Genomic DNA, 14839 nt, shown 5'->3' with positions numbered 1-14839 from the left:
GTTTTCTTACTTCAATCTTAGAAAATAAAAACGGTATAAAATTATCGATTAATCTAACATTATCAGTTCCAAGATATGCTTGACCATCTTGTTTTGTTAAAGTTCCAGAAATATAAAACTGGAAGTTAGACGAGCAAAAGTTATCTCCAAAATCAATATTAAACTCAGTTCTTTTATTCGGTTCATTCAAATGTTGTTTACTAATTGGATAGAAATTTTTAAACTCCGCCCTTTCAATATCACTAGCATATTTTCTGTAGTCCGCCATTTAATAAGAGAAAATTTAGAAATTTTAAACATCATGTATAAGAAAGATATCATTTTTTCATCGATCTAATGTACGTTTTTATAAGAAAAGATATAAATTAGAGTCATTTTTTAATGATCTACTTCGTCATATTCAGGATTCTCTTCCTTAAATTTTGCGATCTCGGTCACATATTTCAATAAAATTTGCACAGGATAGTAACCGCTATCTATAATATTGTTCCAATCAACTGTATCTTTATTTTCATCCAAAAACTTTATACTCAAGTGTTGATAGAGACAAAGAACAGACATATGATCTTTTAATTGATAATGTATATTTTCTTGAATGAACTCTGATGATAAAGTTTGATATTTAGCAATGTTATACCAATTCAATTTGTTTACGTATAATCTCATCATATCTTCGGATAATTCATATTTTTGAGAAATATCATCCCAATGTTCTTTTTTCAAATCTCTTTCGTGTTGCATTATAAAAAGATCGAAAGCACTGTAATGTCCCGCCATCTCTATTTATTAAGAAAAAATTTCAAGTTTTTATAAATTGGCTCTTTTTAGCGTTACATTCAGCACATTTTCTAGAAATTTTTTTAACTCCATTGATATTTGCATAGTATTTTATATCATTTGTTTCAGTTTTTTCCTTACATCTCACACAGTATATGAGCGCCATTTATATAAGGAAGTTTTATCATGCATAAAACCCTACGAGAATACCTATTTCAGTAAGATCTTCCTCGAACTTATTAAGTTTTTCTTCTAATTTTTTAAATTTATCAGCATTTGAATCATTGTATTCGACAAATTTATGACCAATATTCTCAAAAGTTTTCGTAGCATCTAAACTAAACTTATCAAAAGACTCTTTAAATTTAGTAAGTTTTTCATTAATTTCACCAACATCGTCTACTGATCTTTTACTTCTTTCTTCAAGTTTTTCATAGACTTCTGTTGTAAAATCTTTAACATGCTGTTTATGATTCTCATAATTTTGTTTTAGTTCATTAAACATTTTAATAGGATCTTCTAATTGAATCATTACAACAACATCAAATGGATTAATTCCTTTACTAACACTGCTAATTCTTTTTCCTTTAAAATCTAAGGCATTTTTAACATTCGGATCATGTAAATCAACAATATCGATGTTTTCTGATAATTTTAGAGGTTTTAAAATTTGTTCTTTAACAACAACATCATGTTTGTCAATACCAGGTCGAACACCGACAATTCTTTTTTTATTAGCCAAACTAACATAATTCTTTTCAACTTTGATCGCTTCAGTAATTTTATCAGCTTTTTCGATATGAGACATTAAATTGGTAAATATTTTTTTTGCACCATCTTCAAATTCTTTTTTCAATGTTTTTATTTTATCAGCAACTTCACTTGAACTCATGAAATTTGCAAGTTTGTTATCATATTCTGCTTTAAAATCTTCAATCTCAACAGCAAACATATCTGAATCTGGAAGGTTTTGTAATAAATTTTCTAACTTGTTATCAAACTCATTTCTCAAACTATCAAAATTCAAACTATTATCTACATTTTGAATAATTTGTGTTCCAAATACGTCAAAAATATTTTGTGAATCCATATTTATTAAGTAATAATTTGTTGACAACTTCTTTAAAATCTTTACCATTACTCAGTTCATTCAAAACAAAAACACATAAATGACCACAAATTGGGGGATCTTTATAGTCTTGAATCTGAGAATCATTGTAGTAGACGCTTGATTTTTTCAAATATTTAATCAATTCTATAGGTGGTTTGTCCTCAATTCTTCCATACGAATCAAAATAACATGCATTCTTATCATTTTTATAATAACAAATCCAATGCGTTCCACTTCCCATAATCGAGTCTAAATTCACAATTCCACATTCAAATTTCTTAACTTTTTCAGGTAATGTATCTCTCATGAAGATTCCTCTAAAATGTTTAATATCTTTGCAGATTTCTTCCAATTCCCCGAATGTTAAAGGTTTAAATTTTTTTTTCAATGTTTGATTTCACGTAATTCAAAGTTTTTTCATCTAATCCAGATCCTGTAACATCTTCCAACTCTTTATCTAACCAATTTAAAATGTTTCGAACAATAGGAATCACATCTTTTTTAACGATTGGAGCAGCTTTACGAACATAAGGAACAACATTTTTAACAACTGGAATATTTTCTCCAAAATCTAATAAATCTTTCAAAAGTCCACCATTTTTAAGTTCTTTCAACTGATTATAAGAAAATTCTATTCTGGTTCCTTTATTGTTTTTCTTATGTTTTTCGAGTTTATTGTATTGTCTATTTGTTAAAAATATCTTATCTTCGCCATTTTTTAGTTGATCTATTTTAAATTGAATACTAACGGGTATTTTTTTCTTAAAAGCGGATTTTATTTTTTCTTTCTGATTTTTGCTGAAATTTACATTCACCTCCATTTATATAGTTAAAATTTCAAGTTCTCTTCGATTCCCATTCCTAGTTTTCTCTTCAAAAACATTGCTCCAGCTGTTGGAAGCGCAACAAATCTTTCACCTAAACTAGCATCTTTTGATAAAAATCTATCCATTGCCTTATCTTGCAAAATTTTATCTGCTATATGTCTGGAATTTGTGTCTCTATGTTTTGCATAAAAAATATCGTGTTCCATAGCAGCTTGATCTAATTTATTTATACCAGGATCTCCTCTTTTTAGTCTTTTTTCAAGTTTTGTGCCAGGCCCCAGATACTGATAAGTTGGTACGTGTAATTCAAAAGGTAAATTGTTGATAAAATCATTCAAAAGTCCGCTACCCTCAATCATAGATGAACTTATTGCGGGCAAAATTCGTTTTAAATATTTAATTCCATCAGGTTTTTCAATCATTTCGTCAAGTTTGTTCGAAATAAAATCTTTAATCGCTTTCTTTTCATTCAAAAAGTTGTTGTTTCCAGCCTTTTCTTGAGCATAAATATAATTTATAATTCCATCGAGTTTTGTCAAATCGTCGATATATCTGTACTCAATCTTATTATCATTGTATTTTCTTACACCTGATCCTTCGATTCGTTTTTCCCAAATTGGTTTAATTAATTTAATATATTTTTTACCTCTACTTGACTTAGGCTTCTTAGTAGATGGATCATTATTTTTGTAAATTGAGTCAGATTCCCATAAAATTTCTGTATACTTTTTCAAATCTTCTTCAGAATATAAATTATCTTTTGGAGCGTCATAGTCTGTTAATAATCTCCATAAACCTTGAGTTCCTTCATATGTTTTTTCATTAATAATGATATCATTATGTTCAAAATTCACGGGCAAATTTCCAATCATAAAACTTTTCTTTTTTTTATCCCAATACAAACCAAATTTATCATCTTTTACTCTAGGAAGGAATTTTTTACCAATTTTACCAATTATTATATCCGTTGTTCCAGGACTTATTGGTTCAACTATGGTAGAGTCTTCAATGATTCGAGGTCTAAATGGTGTTGAAGATGGTAATTTTGGCAATTCAAACTCTTCTACTTCAGATTCTGGAATCGAAATATCGGCAAATTGTCGTACAACTGGAACCAAATTCATTAAATTTTGATTATCGCTTAAAACGTTTTCAATTTTACCTTCAACATTTTTAATTGCAGAAGTTACAGGTTGATTAATTTTTTGAATAAATTCTTGTTCTTTTTCATCAATTCGAATCTGTTCTTTAAATTCTTTGATTAATTTCTTTTCGATTTGATCAAGTTTTTTCGCTTCTTCAGAAGTTACGTTCGCCATTTAATTAGAAAAATTTTGAAACATGGAACGTAAAAACGTGAACGTGGAACGTAAAAACGTGGACCGTAAAAACGTGAACGTGGAACGTAAAAACGTGAACGTGGAACGTAAAAAACGTGAACGTGGAACGTAAAAACGTGACCGTGGAACGTAAAACGTGAACACGAAACGTAAAACATGAACGTGGAACGTAAAAACGTGAACACGAACCGTAAAACATGAACGTGAAACACGAACGTGAAACGTAAACACGAAACGTGAAAACGTGGAACGTGGAACGTGAACAGATTTACCGTTTTTCAGTTGTTTTCATAATGTAAATAAAAAGTAAAGATAATGTAAAAATAATTGTAACAAATATTTTATCGAGTAAATTTGTCAGACCACTAAGCAGCATTTATATTAGAAAATTTATTCAAATATTTACCATTTTTAGGTTTCAAAGTTAGATTAATAGTTAAAAATCCGTAGTCTTCCTTCCAAATTTTATCACACAACTCAATAAAGTGGTTAAAACTCATATCAGATCCCACATAATTGTTATAAATCTTTCTCGAATAGTGATCATCTTGCTTAAAAATACACAACATATTCAGATTATTTCTTATAACTTGTTTATCAACCTTTGAAAAGCATTGAGAAAGATAGATACAAGAGATATTTTTGTGACGAGACATTACGAAATATTCCTTAATAACGTCTTGATTTTCTAAAATACAGTCATCGAAAACGATTAAAGAATTTGGTTTACATTCACTTAATGGAACTATGTCCTCAGAAGCATTATAAAAATGTGATACCTTTTTGCTTAAGTTTTTCTCAATATTTTCAAATCTTTCTTGCAATTTTTTATAAGCGTCTTGTTCTAAAGATTTACTAAAAACATACAAATTGGAATAAGGAATCAACCTATTGTAGATAAAATTCAATAATAAAGTTGTTTTTCCACATCCACTTAAACCAACAATTAACAATCTGATTGGTTGATCTTTCTTATTTTCTTCAAACGTTTGAAGTTTTATCTGATCTTTTTGCTTTAAAAATTTCTCCATTTAAATAGCGAAAATGAAGCTGTTCAAGTTGACTTCAGAAAGCTCTCAATTATTTTTAAACTTGGAACATCCTATTCATTTAGAGGAAGAATCAAATTATTTTATTGGTTTAAGTGGTTTTTATTCTGACAATTTTGTAATAAATATTAGTGAAAGTTCTCCTTATTGTATAGGATTTAGTGAGAAGAACATAACAAAATATTATGGTTTAAAGGATATTATACTTTCGATCAAATAAAAAATTCCCTTAAAAATTATCTGAAAACATTCAAACAATCAGATAAATCTTTAAACTTTGACGAAAACAAGTTTGAAATGCAAAAAAATTATCTCTCTAATAAAATTCAAATAAAATCACCAGTAAGAATAATGTTTTCAGCAATTATTGTAGATTTGTTAGGGTTTGTTCAAGAAACTATTGAGCCAAATCAGGTATATTTAGGAAATAAAACGCCAAAATTTAGACCGTTCGATGTAATTGAAGTGCACTGCAATCTCGTTGAACCTAGTTTTGAAAATCATACCGAACATTTACACAAAGAATCTGAAATTTTGTACACTTTTTTTCCAAATGTTGCTTATGGATCAAAAATCAGTGAAAAACCGAATGAAATCGATTATATTCCAATTAGAAAAAATAATAACAGAATTCAAAAAATCTCTCTAACTATACAAGACTCTGAGGGAAATTTATTAAATAATGAGAGTAAAACAACAATATATTTAAGATTGAAAAAGGAATAAAAATGAGTTGATGATGATGACAAAATTCAATATTTTTACTTAAAAAACAAGGGGGTAACGAATCGTTACTACCTTCAAAGACACCGTTTTTATCAATGAATCTGGACTTTACACTCAAAATAAAAATTGCTTGTTAAATTTTTTTTATCTAAATGGAGTCTGTTGTGAATCTACTCAAATTCAATAATAAAGACATTTTAACAATTGTTGACGAAAATAATGAATTTTGGTTTAAGGGTAAAGATATTGCAGAAGTTTTAGAATATAACAATACAGAAAAAGCGATTAGAAATAATGTCGATGAAGGTGACAAATCTCAATACTTTTATCTAAAAGATAAGGTAGCCCTCGAGGGCCACCTCGCAAATATTCACAAAGATACTATTTTCATTAATGAATCAGGACTTTATACTCAAAATAAAAATTGCTTGTTAAATTTTTTCTATCTAAATGGAGTCTGTTGTGGATCTGCTCAATAATCAACTTAGATTTGAAAACAAACATATCTTTACAATTGTCGATGATAATAATGAATTTTGGTTTAAGGCGAAAGATGTTGCGGAAATATTGGAATATAAAGATTCAAGACAAGCTATCCGAAATCATGTTAAAGAAAAATATAAGAAAAGACTAGAAGATACACATTTTCAAGAGGGCGTCGATTCGACGCTCTTACAAAAATTACATCAAGACACTATTTTCATCAATGAACCAGGCATATATTCTTTAATACTGAAATCTAAAATGAAGATTGCAGAATTATTTCAAAATTGGGTTTTAGAAGAAGTTTTACCGAGTATTAGAAAATATGGCGAGTACAAACTTGAAAACGAAAATAAGCAGTTAAAAGATGAAATAAAACAGTTACAAATTAAAGATGAAATGAAATCATTGAAAATAGAGAATCAAGAATTGCGAATGGAATTAATGAAGAGAGATGTGGTATGTAAAGATTTTGATAAGAAAAAACACCATGTTTTTGTATTAATTAAGAAGAATCACATGTGGGAATGGCCTTATTATGTTATCAGAGCTCAGAAACGAGAAATACCAAACCGATTAAAACATCTAAAAATAAATTATCCTGAATTAGAGATTTTGTTCATTGATGACGAACCAAATTCTATCAATCTGTATAACCAAATGAAAGAATCTTTGAATATTTTATACAACGGAAATCATTTTACTATAAATATGGCAGAATCTCGACTGATTTATAGAATATCTAAATTACACGATGAAAATGTTAAACTCTCGAATTATGATATTTTGTTTGTAAATGTCTTTTAAGACTATAGAAATGTTGAATTTCTCTTCCGCATATGCAAAGAACTGGTCTAGCAAAGATTTGTTTAGCACAATCTTTACAATATGCTTGTTTGTTGTCTTTACTATAATGGAGATTATAAAATTCTGAAATATTCTTAACCTTTTTACACCGTGTGCACTCTTTCACTTCTAAAGTTAATTTTTCCATTTTATCGTATAATTCTTTATGATATTTATTATGACAGTCTTTACAATTATATTCAAATCCATATTTTCTTTGCTTATTCTTATAAAATTCTTCAAAATCTTTAAATTCTTGACACTTTGTACACTTCTTTTGGGCCTCCATTTATATAGAAAAATTACAGCTTTGACTTTCTAAATTCATATTCGTAAACACTTCCGGTTATTTCTCAATTTTCAAAGTTTCCAAGTTTATTTAATTCGTTTAATATATCAGATTTTGCTTCATTTTTATAGCCATACGGTACTGTATCGATCTTATTTTCTAGGACAATTCTCTTATCATCTTTAGCGTTCAGTGCTAACTTGTTTATAGTAACGGTGTACAACTCATGTTTATAGCTTTTGATTACTGTCATCTCCCTAAATTCTTCTTTATCTTCGAACAAACATCTCTTCAAGTTTTCGATATTTATTGTTTTATTTACAACGCTTCTCTTAATTCCTTTACACCTAACTGGATTTTTGTCTAGATATTTGTACGAGTACATCTTTGACCTCAAACCACAAAATTCTTCTAAGATTTCCCCATTTAGTTCGTCTTTGAATTTCCCTATTACCTTCTTATTTTTAGTAGTGAAACATTCGTGATCTTTTGGATAATCACTTGTATCAAAGTCATCTATATTTTCTTTAATAATTTTAAAAGGATCTCGTTTCAATTCTAGGAAATAACTGTCTGTATCCATGTAACACAGATTCAAATCTGGATCAAACTTCTTTAATTTGTTGTAATAAAACTCGTACATTAGCAATTTTGAGAGGTCGAGAACTGAAAATCCTATGTAAATCGGTTTGTTAAATTTAACCTTTTGTTTGTACATGTGACTCGCTATACAGTTGTCGTCAAAGATGTTAAAGCATTTGAAATTTGTTTTCTTAGCTTGTTTCATTGAAAATTCTTCATTTCCAAGCTTAATATCACATCTGTTTCTCACATTTTCCATACTTTTTCCAAAAACTGAGTTGTTCATCAGCTTATAAAAGTCCTTTTCAAAGTCACTTAGAGCTTTGGTTCTCATGTTTGTGTTAAAATCAATGTATTCTTTCATAAAAGGCTTCTGATCGAATGCGATAACTCTATTCACATGTTTTAACACCATTCCTTGTTCCAAATAGAACTTCAAATTTCTCGAATGAACAACGTATTCAGTTTTATCCAGTAGAGTTGTGCAAAGTTTGTTTTTAAAATGTTCTGGAGCAAGAGGTAAATCCTTGTGATGTTCGTGTAAATTTGTTGGATATCCAAGATCGACTTCGAGAATATAGCCATAATCTTCGTCGCCAGTGAGTTCTAAAATTGTTTCTTTCCACTCTTCTTTTGTATACGTTTTAGGATCCATCCACTTGATATCGCCGTATGGTAAACTTTGCATGAGGCCATACCCATAAAGGTTATTAGCATCGAGATAGAGTAAATAGTTTTCGGGCTTTGTCTTATCAAAATCTTTTAAATATTTGTTATTTGCTTTCACATATCGTTTAATACATTGAGAAATGCCTCCGCGAATACCTTTTTCGATCATTAAATACATATCGTAATCGTGTATCAGTTGAAGCTCGATTTTAGTTAATTTTAACATAGCATCCCATGCAAGACTGGGAGCTGTTAGATAGTGTGCTGGATCAAGCTTATAGCAATTCAAACAAATATTCCTAAAATTTTCAAAGATATCAGCGAGCAATAGAACATCTTGAATGTTATAGAGATCAGAGTATTTCCTAGATTTTTCTCTTTTAATTTGTTCCAAACATTTAAGTAGTGTTGAAAATCTTTCTCAGATATGCTCTCGTCTGTCAAAAGTGAATAGAAATCTTGAATTCTCAATTCTTCTGTGTAATCAAGTTTTTCAATACTGTCGATAAATTCATAGGGAAATATGCCTTTTCCAGATAGAATTTTAAAGATTTCTTCTTCGTCATTTGGTTGTCTTTTTAGAATTTCATTCAATATTCTTCCATCCTGTATAAAATGATTTGTATGTTTGAAGTCTTCTTTCTTTAGGTTTTTAGCTAACTTTTCTATAGACGAGGCCATGAATCTGAACGTGTCCACGAAAGAGAATTTTATGAACTTTCTAGGTTTGTCACCATCAAACTCATAGCCATATCCTGAATTTACTGAATAATTTATATATTTTTCATCGGTGTTTGCGATCAAATCAACATTTCCATATTGTTAGCCAATTCTTTTATGTACAAATGAGTATCGTAATTTGACATATTGTGGCAGAAAACTGGAATATTTTGAGGAAATTTCAAATTCAGATTGCAAACTCTATGAGCTGCTCCTCGAAATTTGCCAGTTAAATGACAATGATCTCTACATTTCTTGTACGTATCATCGTACCAATCATCTGGCATAAAACCTAAAGTTTTTTCTGTATCTTAATACGATATTTCTTCACAAATGTGGCAAAGATTTGAATTTTGATACGAAATTTCTTCTTCTTCAGTCAATTTCATAGGTTTTTTGTTCTTAGAATTATATTTTGTAGCTATGTATTTTGATATTTTATTGAGCTCTTCAAACAATTTTGTAGGAACATTTGGCAAATCGTCTCCATTTTTTGCTCTATAACATATCGGTTTATACATGCGATTGGTCACATTAGACACTAAATATAGAGTAAAACCATAAGGAATGTGCTTCTGAATCTTGGTTGTAGTCGATCTTTGTGGATTGTTCTTGCATGTCGGAATTTTTTCTAATATGCTCTCAAAATCCATATAAATAACGTAAGGATGGCTAAACTTCTTTTGATAATTGGTAAATTTAGTTGTTTGACCCGGAAACGGCATAATTGGCTTGCAAACTTCATGTTGCTTACAAATTTCTAAATGATCTGATAAAGCACTATATTTGTAGAAATGGCTTAAACATCTTCGACACAAGAACGTCTTGTGAGCATTTTTTGATATCTGTGAACTCGCTAATCTACTTAAATCTGTTATCAAAACATAATGGGATTTATCATCTTGTTTAACATACAATAAATCAACTTCTAACTTGGCGTCATAAACTTCTGAAATTTGCAACGGTACTATGTTTTTCATCAAAAGTATAGACATTTACAGACATTTTCGGATACTTGTACTTTGCTTTGCTGCTTCGTTTTTCAAATAATTGTATATCTTTTAAAGACATAGGATAGTCGAATCCAGAAAATATCTCATCGTTCACGAATTTTTCGTATTGCTTTACACGTTCGCAGTCTCTTTCGGGTTTTTCAATTGCACATCTAATTGAGTAAATAAAGCAATAATCATCTTTATTTTTGATATTTACACAAGCTTTTTTATCTTTGATTTCCTTTGGTAAATCGATATATGATCCTGCGTTCATAAATTCATGTTTATTAAGGCTCAAAATCAGTTGTTTACAACGTTTTAATGTCCAACCAGAGCCCTTATTTGGATGATTTGTCTGTTCGCGATGCGTTAATTTGTTAAATTGCTTAGTAATAAAGTCGTTTACGTCGAAGATTTCGTCTGCTTTTATAGTAAAGTACATTGGGCACGTTTGTGTTTCACCGTTCATTAAAGTTCTTTCGTATTCGCATTCCAAAGAGAGATAACCCTTCATATTTTTAACATTCTCTTGAAATTTTTCTATTAAACTTTTAATTTCTGGGCTCATAATTGATAGGTATTTGTAAATTGACATGGAATTGTCGTTCAAGTTTGTTAAAATGTATTGCTTGAAAAGACCGTGTATTGAGGATAAAACTTCTACATCAATGATATTTTCGGATTTTACTTTAAGAGTTTTATCAATTTCTTCGATCATTTCAGACTTAGTTTTATCGTTTGTTTCTATGGACAATTTTTCAGCGATTGATTGAATTTTTTCATCATAAATAGATTGAGATCTTTTTTATCTTCCTTAAAGCTTTTCTTTAATTCCCTTAATTTCTCAATATTAAACATCTTTTTGTGACCATCGATTTGATTCTCTTTAGCCCAAGTCCTCAAATAATTCAATTCTTTCTCATAAAGTTCTTTGTTTTTTAGATGATTTTTCGACTTATAATGTCGGGTATAATGATGTTCGAAAATGTCTTTTTTGCAGTACGGGCAGGATATCTTTTTCCTCTCCATTTAAATAGGGGAAATTTGAATCTGCCAAGTTTTACTATTTAGTAAAATATCTTTTTATTAAGCTGAAAAATAGCAATAATTCAGTAGATTTCTAAGGATTTTTATCAAAATTTTGATAAAAATTAGCACAATTTATGTAGAAACAGCGTTAGATTCTTCTATTTATATAGAAAAAATTTGTATAACTCAGACTTTGAAAAGTGGAGAATTTTACTAGAATTTTACACAAATCAGCACAAATTGTAGTAAAACAGCTGTAGATTCTTCTATTTATATAGAAAAAATTTTATTTAGAGATTTTTTAAATTTCAATTTTGTAGTGATTTTTCGAGAAATATCGTTCACATTATCAACTTTAAAGCTAAAAATTCGCAATAATTAGAGAAATTCAGTAGATTTTCAGGATTTTTCAAAAAAACTCTAGTATATATGCACCTTAAGAGCTGTGGTTTTGACCCTAAAAAACCGTGTTTTTAGGGTCAAAACCCCGGTTTTTTGTGTATTTTGGAAGTATAGTTTTGATTTTTCACCTTAAAAGTGTAGAAGTATTATTTTTTTTCTATGTAAATGGCGCTGTTACAAGAGTTGAATAAGGTTGGTGATTTAAAGTTCAAAGAATACAAGAGATTAATAGAATTAGAAGAAAATAAGAAATACAAAATTGTGAATTTGGAGAAAATGAAAGATAAGTTCGGGATGACAATAATTGCCGAGTTGGAAGATTGTAAAGTACACTTGCCGAACAGATTTTTAACTGTTTTGGATGAAAAAAAGATTAAAGAATTGAACAAAAATGAAAAATTACACTTGGTTGTTACTGGAAAGAAGACTATTAAAGATAAAGACTGTGTTACAATTAACTTTGTAGAATAAAGATTTTTTATTAAGATTTCTGGATTTTTTCATTAAAACAGCTTAAGAAATTAGAAGCCTACAATGAACAGTAAAACAGCTATAGATTCGGTTATTTTCCATTCGTGGTTTCCTGTTAGATTTCTTAGATTTGTTTATGGTTCAATGGACAGTATTTTACATTGATTTTCTGACTGTCCCAAAAGTGCGCCAGAACCGGCATATTCATATCTACTTATATATATATATATATATATAGGTATTAATTCTTGTTGTCTGCATCAAGCACGGTACTAAAATTTAAATTGTTAACAAATGATTCTGCCTGTTTAACGAACTTGAACTGAAAATATCAACAGCTGTTAAATACTCTGAATCATTAACATTAAAATATTCTTCAAATTGTTGTATATTACAGGCAGCTATTTTGATCTATCTTTTCATATAAAACTTCTTCGCATAAAACGGATAGCTAACAAAATAATTTCCCGAATTGGTCTAGCTGTTCCTGAAATAAGCATTTAATAGCATATTTTGTGAGTCATTTTTATTTATAAAATGTATCCATTTGTAATCATTAATATGGAGGTTATTCTATATAAGTCCATGGAACAAATTGAAAGAATTTTAACATTTTCACCTTTTTAACATGTAAACTCATTCCAAACAACATTAACATGTAACATTATTATGCAGTCTTTATTCAGTTTATTTTTATAGGATCTTGTATTTAATTTACAAACATATATCATATATATGACACGATTATGTGATTTCATTGTTGTAGGACGAAAAATTATACATATAGTTATTCTAGTGGTTGCAATCTCTTATGGATATTACATTTTAATAAAAATAATTTTTTCCAAGCTTAAACATGTGTCAAATTTGAACTTGTATGATGTAAGGAAGTTGGAGAATTAGTGATGAGTGATTGAAGGCTTTGTATCTTATATTTATAGACTTGAATGCGATACTATTACTGGTTTCTAGAGCACGGTATATACAAGTTGAACATATGTACAGTTTTTCGATTCCAATGATGATAAAATCTATTAAAAACTTATATACAAATTTAAACAATGGCATTAGATGTACAAATTAGTGCAGTTATTATTATGGGCAGTATTTGTGGTTTGGCCTAAAAATCATTCAAATTCAAGGTACTTAATTTTTGGCACCATCATTATATTAACAACCGACGCACCCACCATACGCACAGACTCGTCCTTACCTTGTGCGAGCGAGGTGTCACAGATGTATATCTCGTGTCGACTGCTCGCCCTGCAGCAGTGCTGTGGAGGACAGTAATGGCGGATCGTCGTGAATGGGGTGAGGTGCTAGGTCGGATTCTCCTTGCATGGTATTCTCCTCCAACCGCTCTGTCCACTCCAAGGCTTGATTGGAACCAGTATAAAGCGAGCGTTGCTGTGGCACTGAAACTTGAAATAGTCGCACGCCACCTAAACGAACCGTGGATCTGCACAGAGTACCTAATCTTACAGCACCTAATATCACAGCAGCTAAATCATGATTATTTTGCTTTAGGTGCTATAATATTAGGTACTATGAAGCTGCAACAACCAAAATTACCAGTTCTGATTGGAGTTCTGACAACTTAATGCTAGTAGGTATGGACAAAGGTCCAGTTTATGTAAAGGTATCCATAGACATTTCAATAGTTAAATTCAATATTTCACCATTTCATATATAGATGTTTTGTAGTTAGTACCAATTAATTGTTCTATTTATGATGCTTAATCTATCAAAATGGTTTTGGCGAAGCACAACATCTCTGTTTTGGACAGCATCCTAATAATGTGATTTATCTTTGTCCGTTTTGAGTCAACATGGAGTATTCTAGTAAGATGTGTTTCTAATTTTGCATTTAGTAATGTTTTTGGTCTGTACTTTTATAGGTGAAAGTGCATTGACTAACCCAGAAATACCACCTCAACCAACAGAGAATCCAGTCATTAATACGACCACTGTCGCACCTACAACTATACCACCGACACCCACGACGAATGGAACGACAACTACACCTAAGCCAACCACTACCCCTATCACCACTACAACTCCTACAACTCCTACAACACCCAACACCACCACGACCACTACTACCACCACCACCACCACTACTACTCCAACTCCTCCAACCTCCTCCAGCACAACCGTGAAGCCAACTGTTTCACCGACCTCGAAACCAGAACCGGATCACAAGTTTGATGGACCAAGCTTTATTGGTAAGCTGTTTACAGTTGAATTTATGCATGACTAATCGTAGCATTATGATGTGTAGATCAGTAGTATCACGCGGTAATACTGCATCCGCCATTCTCAAGCATATGTTATATTCTCAGGTGTAAACATTGGTTGTATTACCTGAAACTCACGGCACCCTTTATATTTAAATTCATTGTAGGGAAAACACGGGCAAACTTCTTTTTGGCTGCCAGTAATTAAAATAAATATTGTATTGAACTTAGATTTTTTTCTCTAATTTTGATAACATTAGAGTCTCATTGGTTTACAGCAGATGAA

General features: G+C 30.1%; 1 protein-coding gene across 2 annotated transcripts in view; it reads left to right on the top strand.

Annotated features, from left to right (window-relative positions):
• Positions 1-14839, top strand: part of LOC124360840 (integumentary mucin C.1) — a 36956-nt gene that overhangs the window by 13749 nt on the left and 8368 nt on the right. For both annotated transcript variants that reach the window (XM_046814789.1, XM_046814790.1), the window contains exon 2: positions 14215-14541. In XM_046814789.1, the coding sequence (XP_046670745.1) occupies positions 14215-14541 (327 nt within the window). The remainder of the gene's footprint in view (positions 1-14214; positions 14542-14839) is intronic.

This window comes from Homalodisca vitripennis, chromosome 4, assembly GCF_021130785.1.
Source record: "Homalodisca vitripennis isolate AUS2020 chromosome 4, UT_GWSS_2.1, whole genome shotgun sequence".
Classification (NCBI taxonomy): domain Eukaryota; kingdom Metazoa; phylum Arthropoda; class Insecta; order Hemiptera; family Cicadellidae; genus Homalodisca; species Homalodisca vitripennis.
Note: the sequence above shows the minus strand (reverse complement) of the source record. Positions and strands in the feature narration are given on the sequence as shown.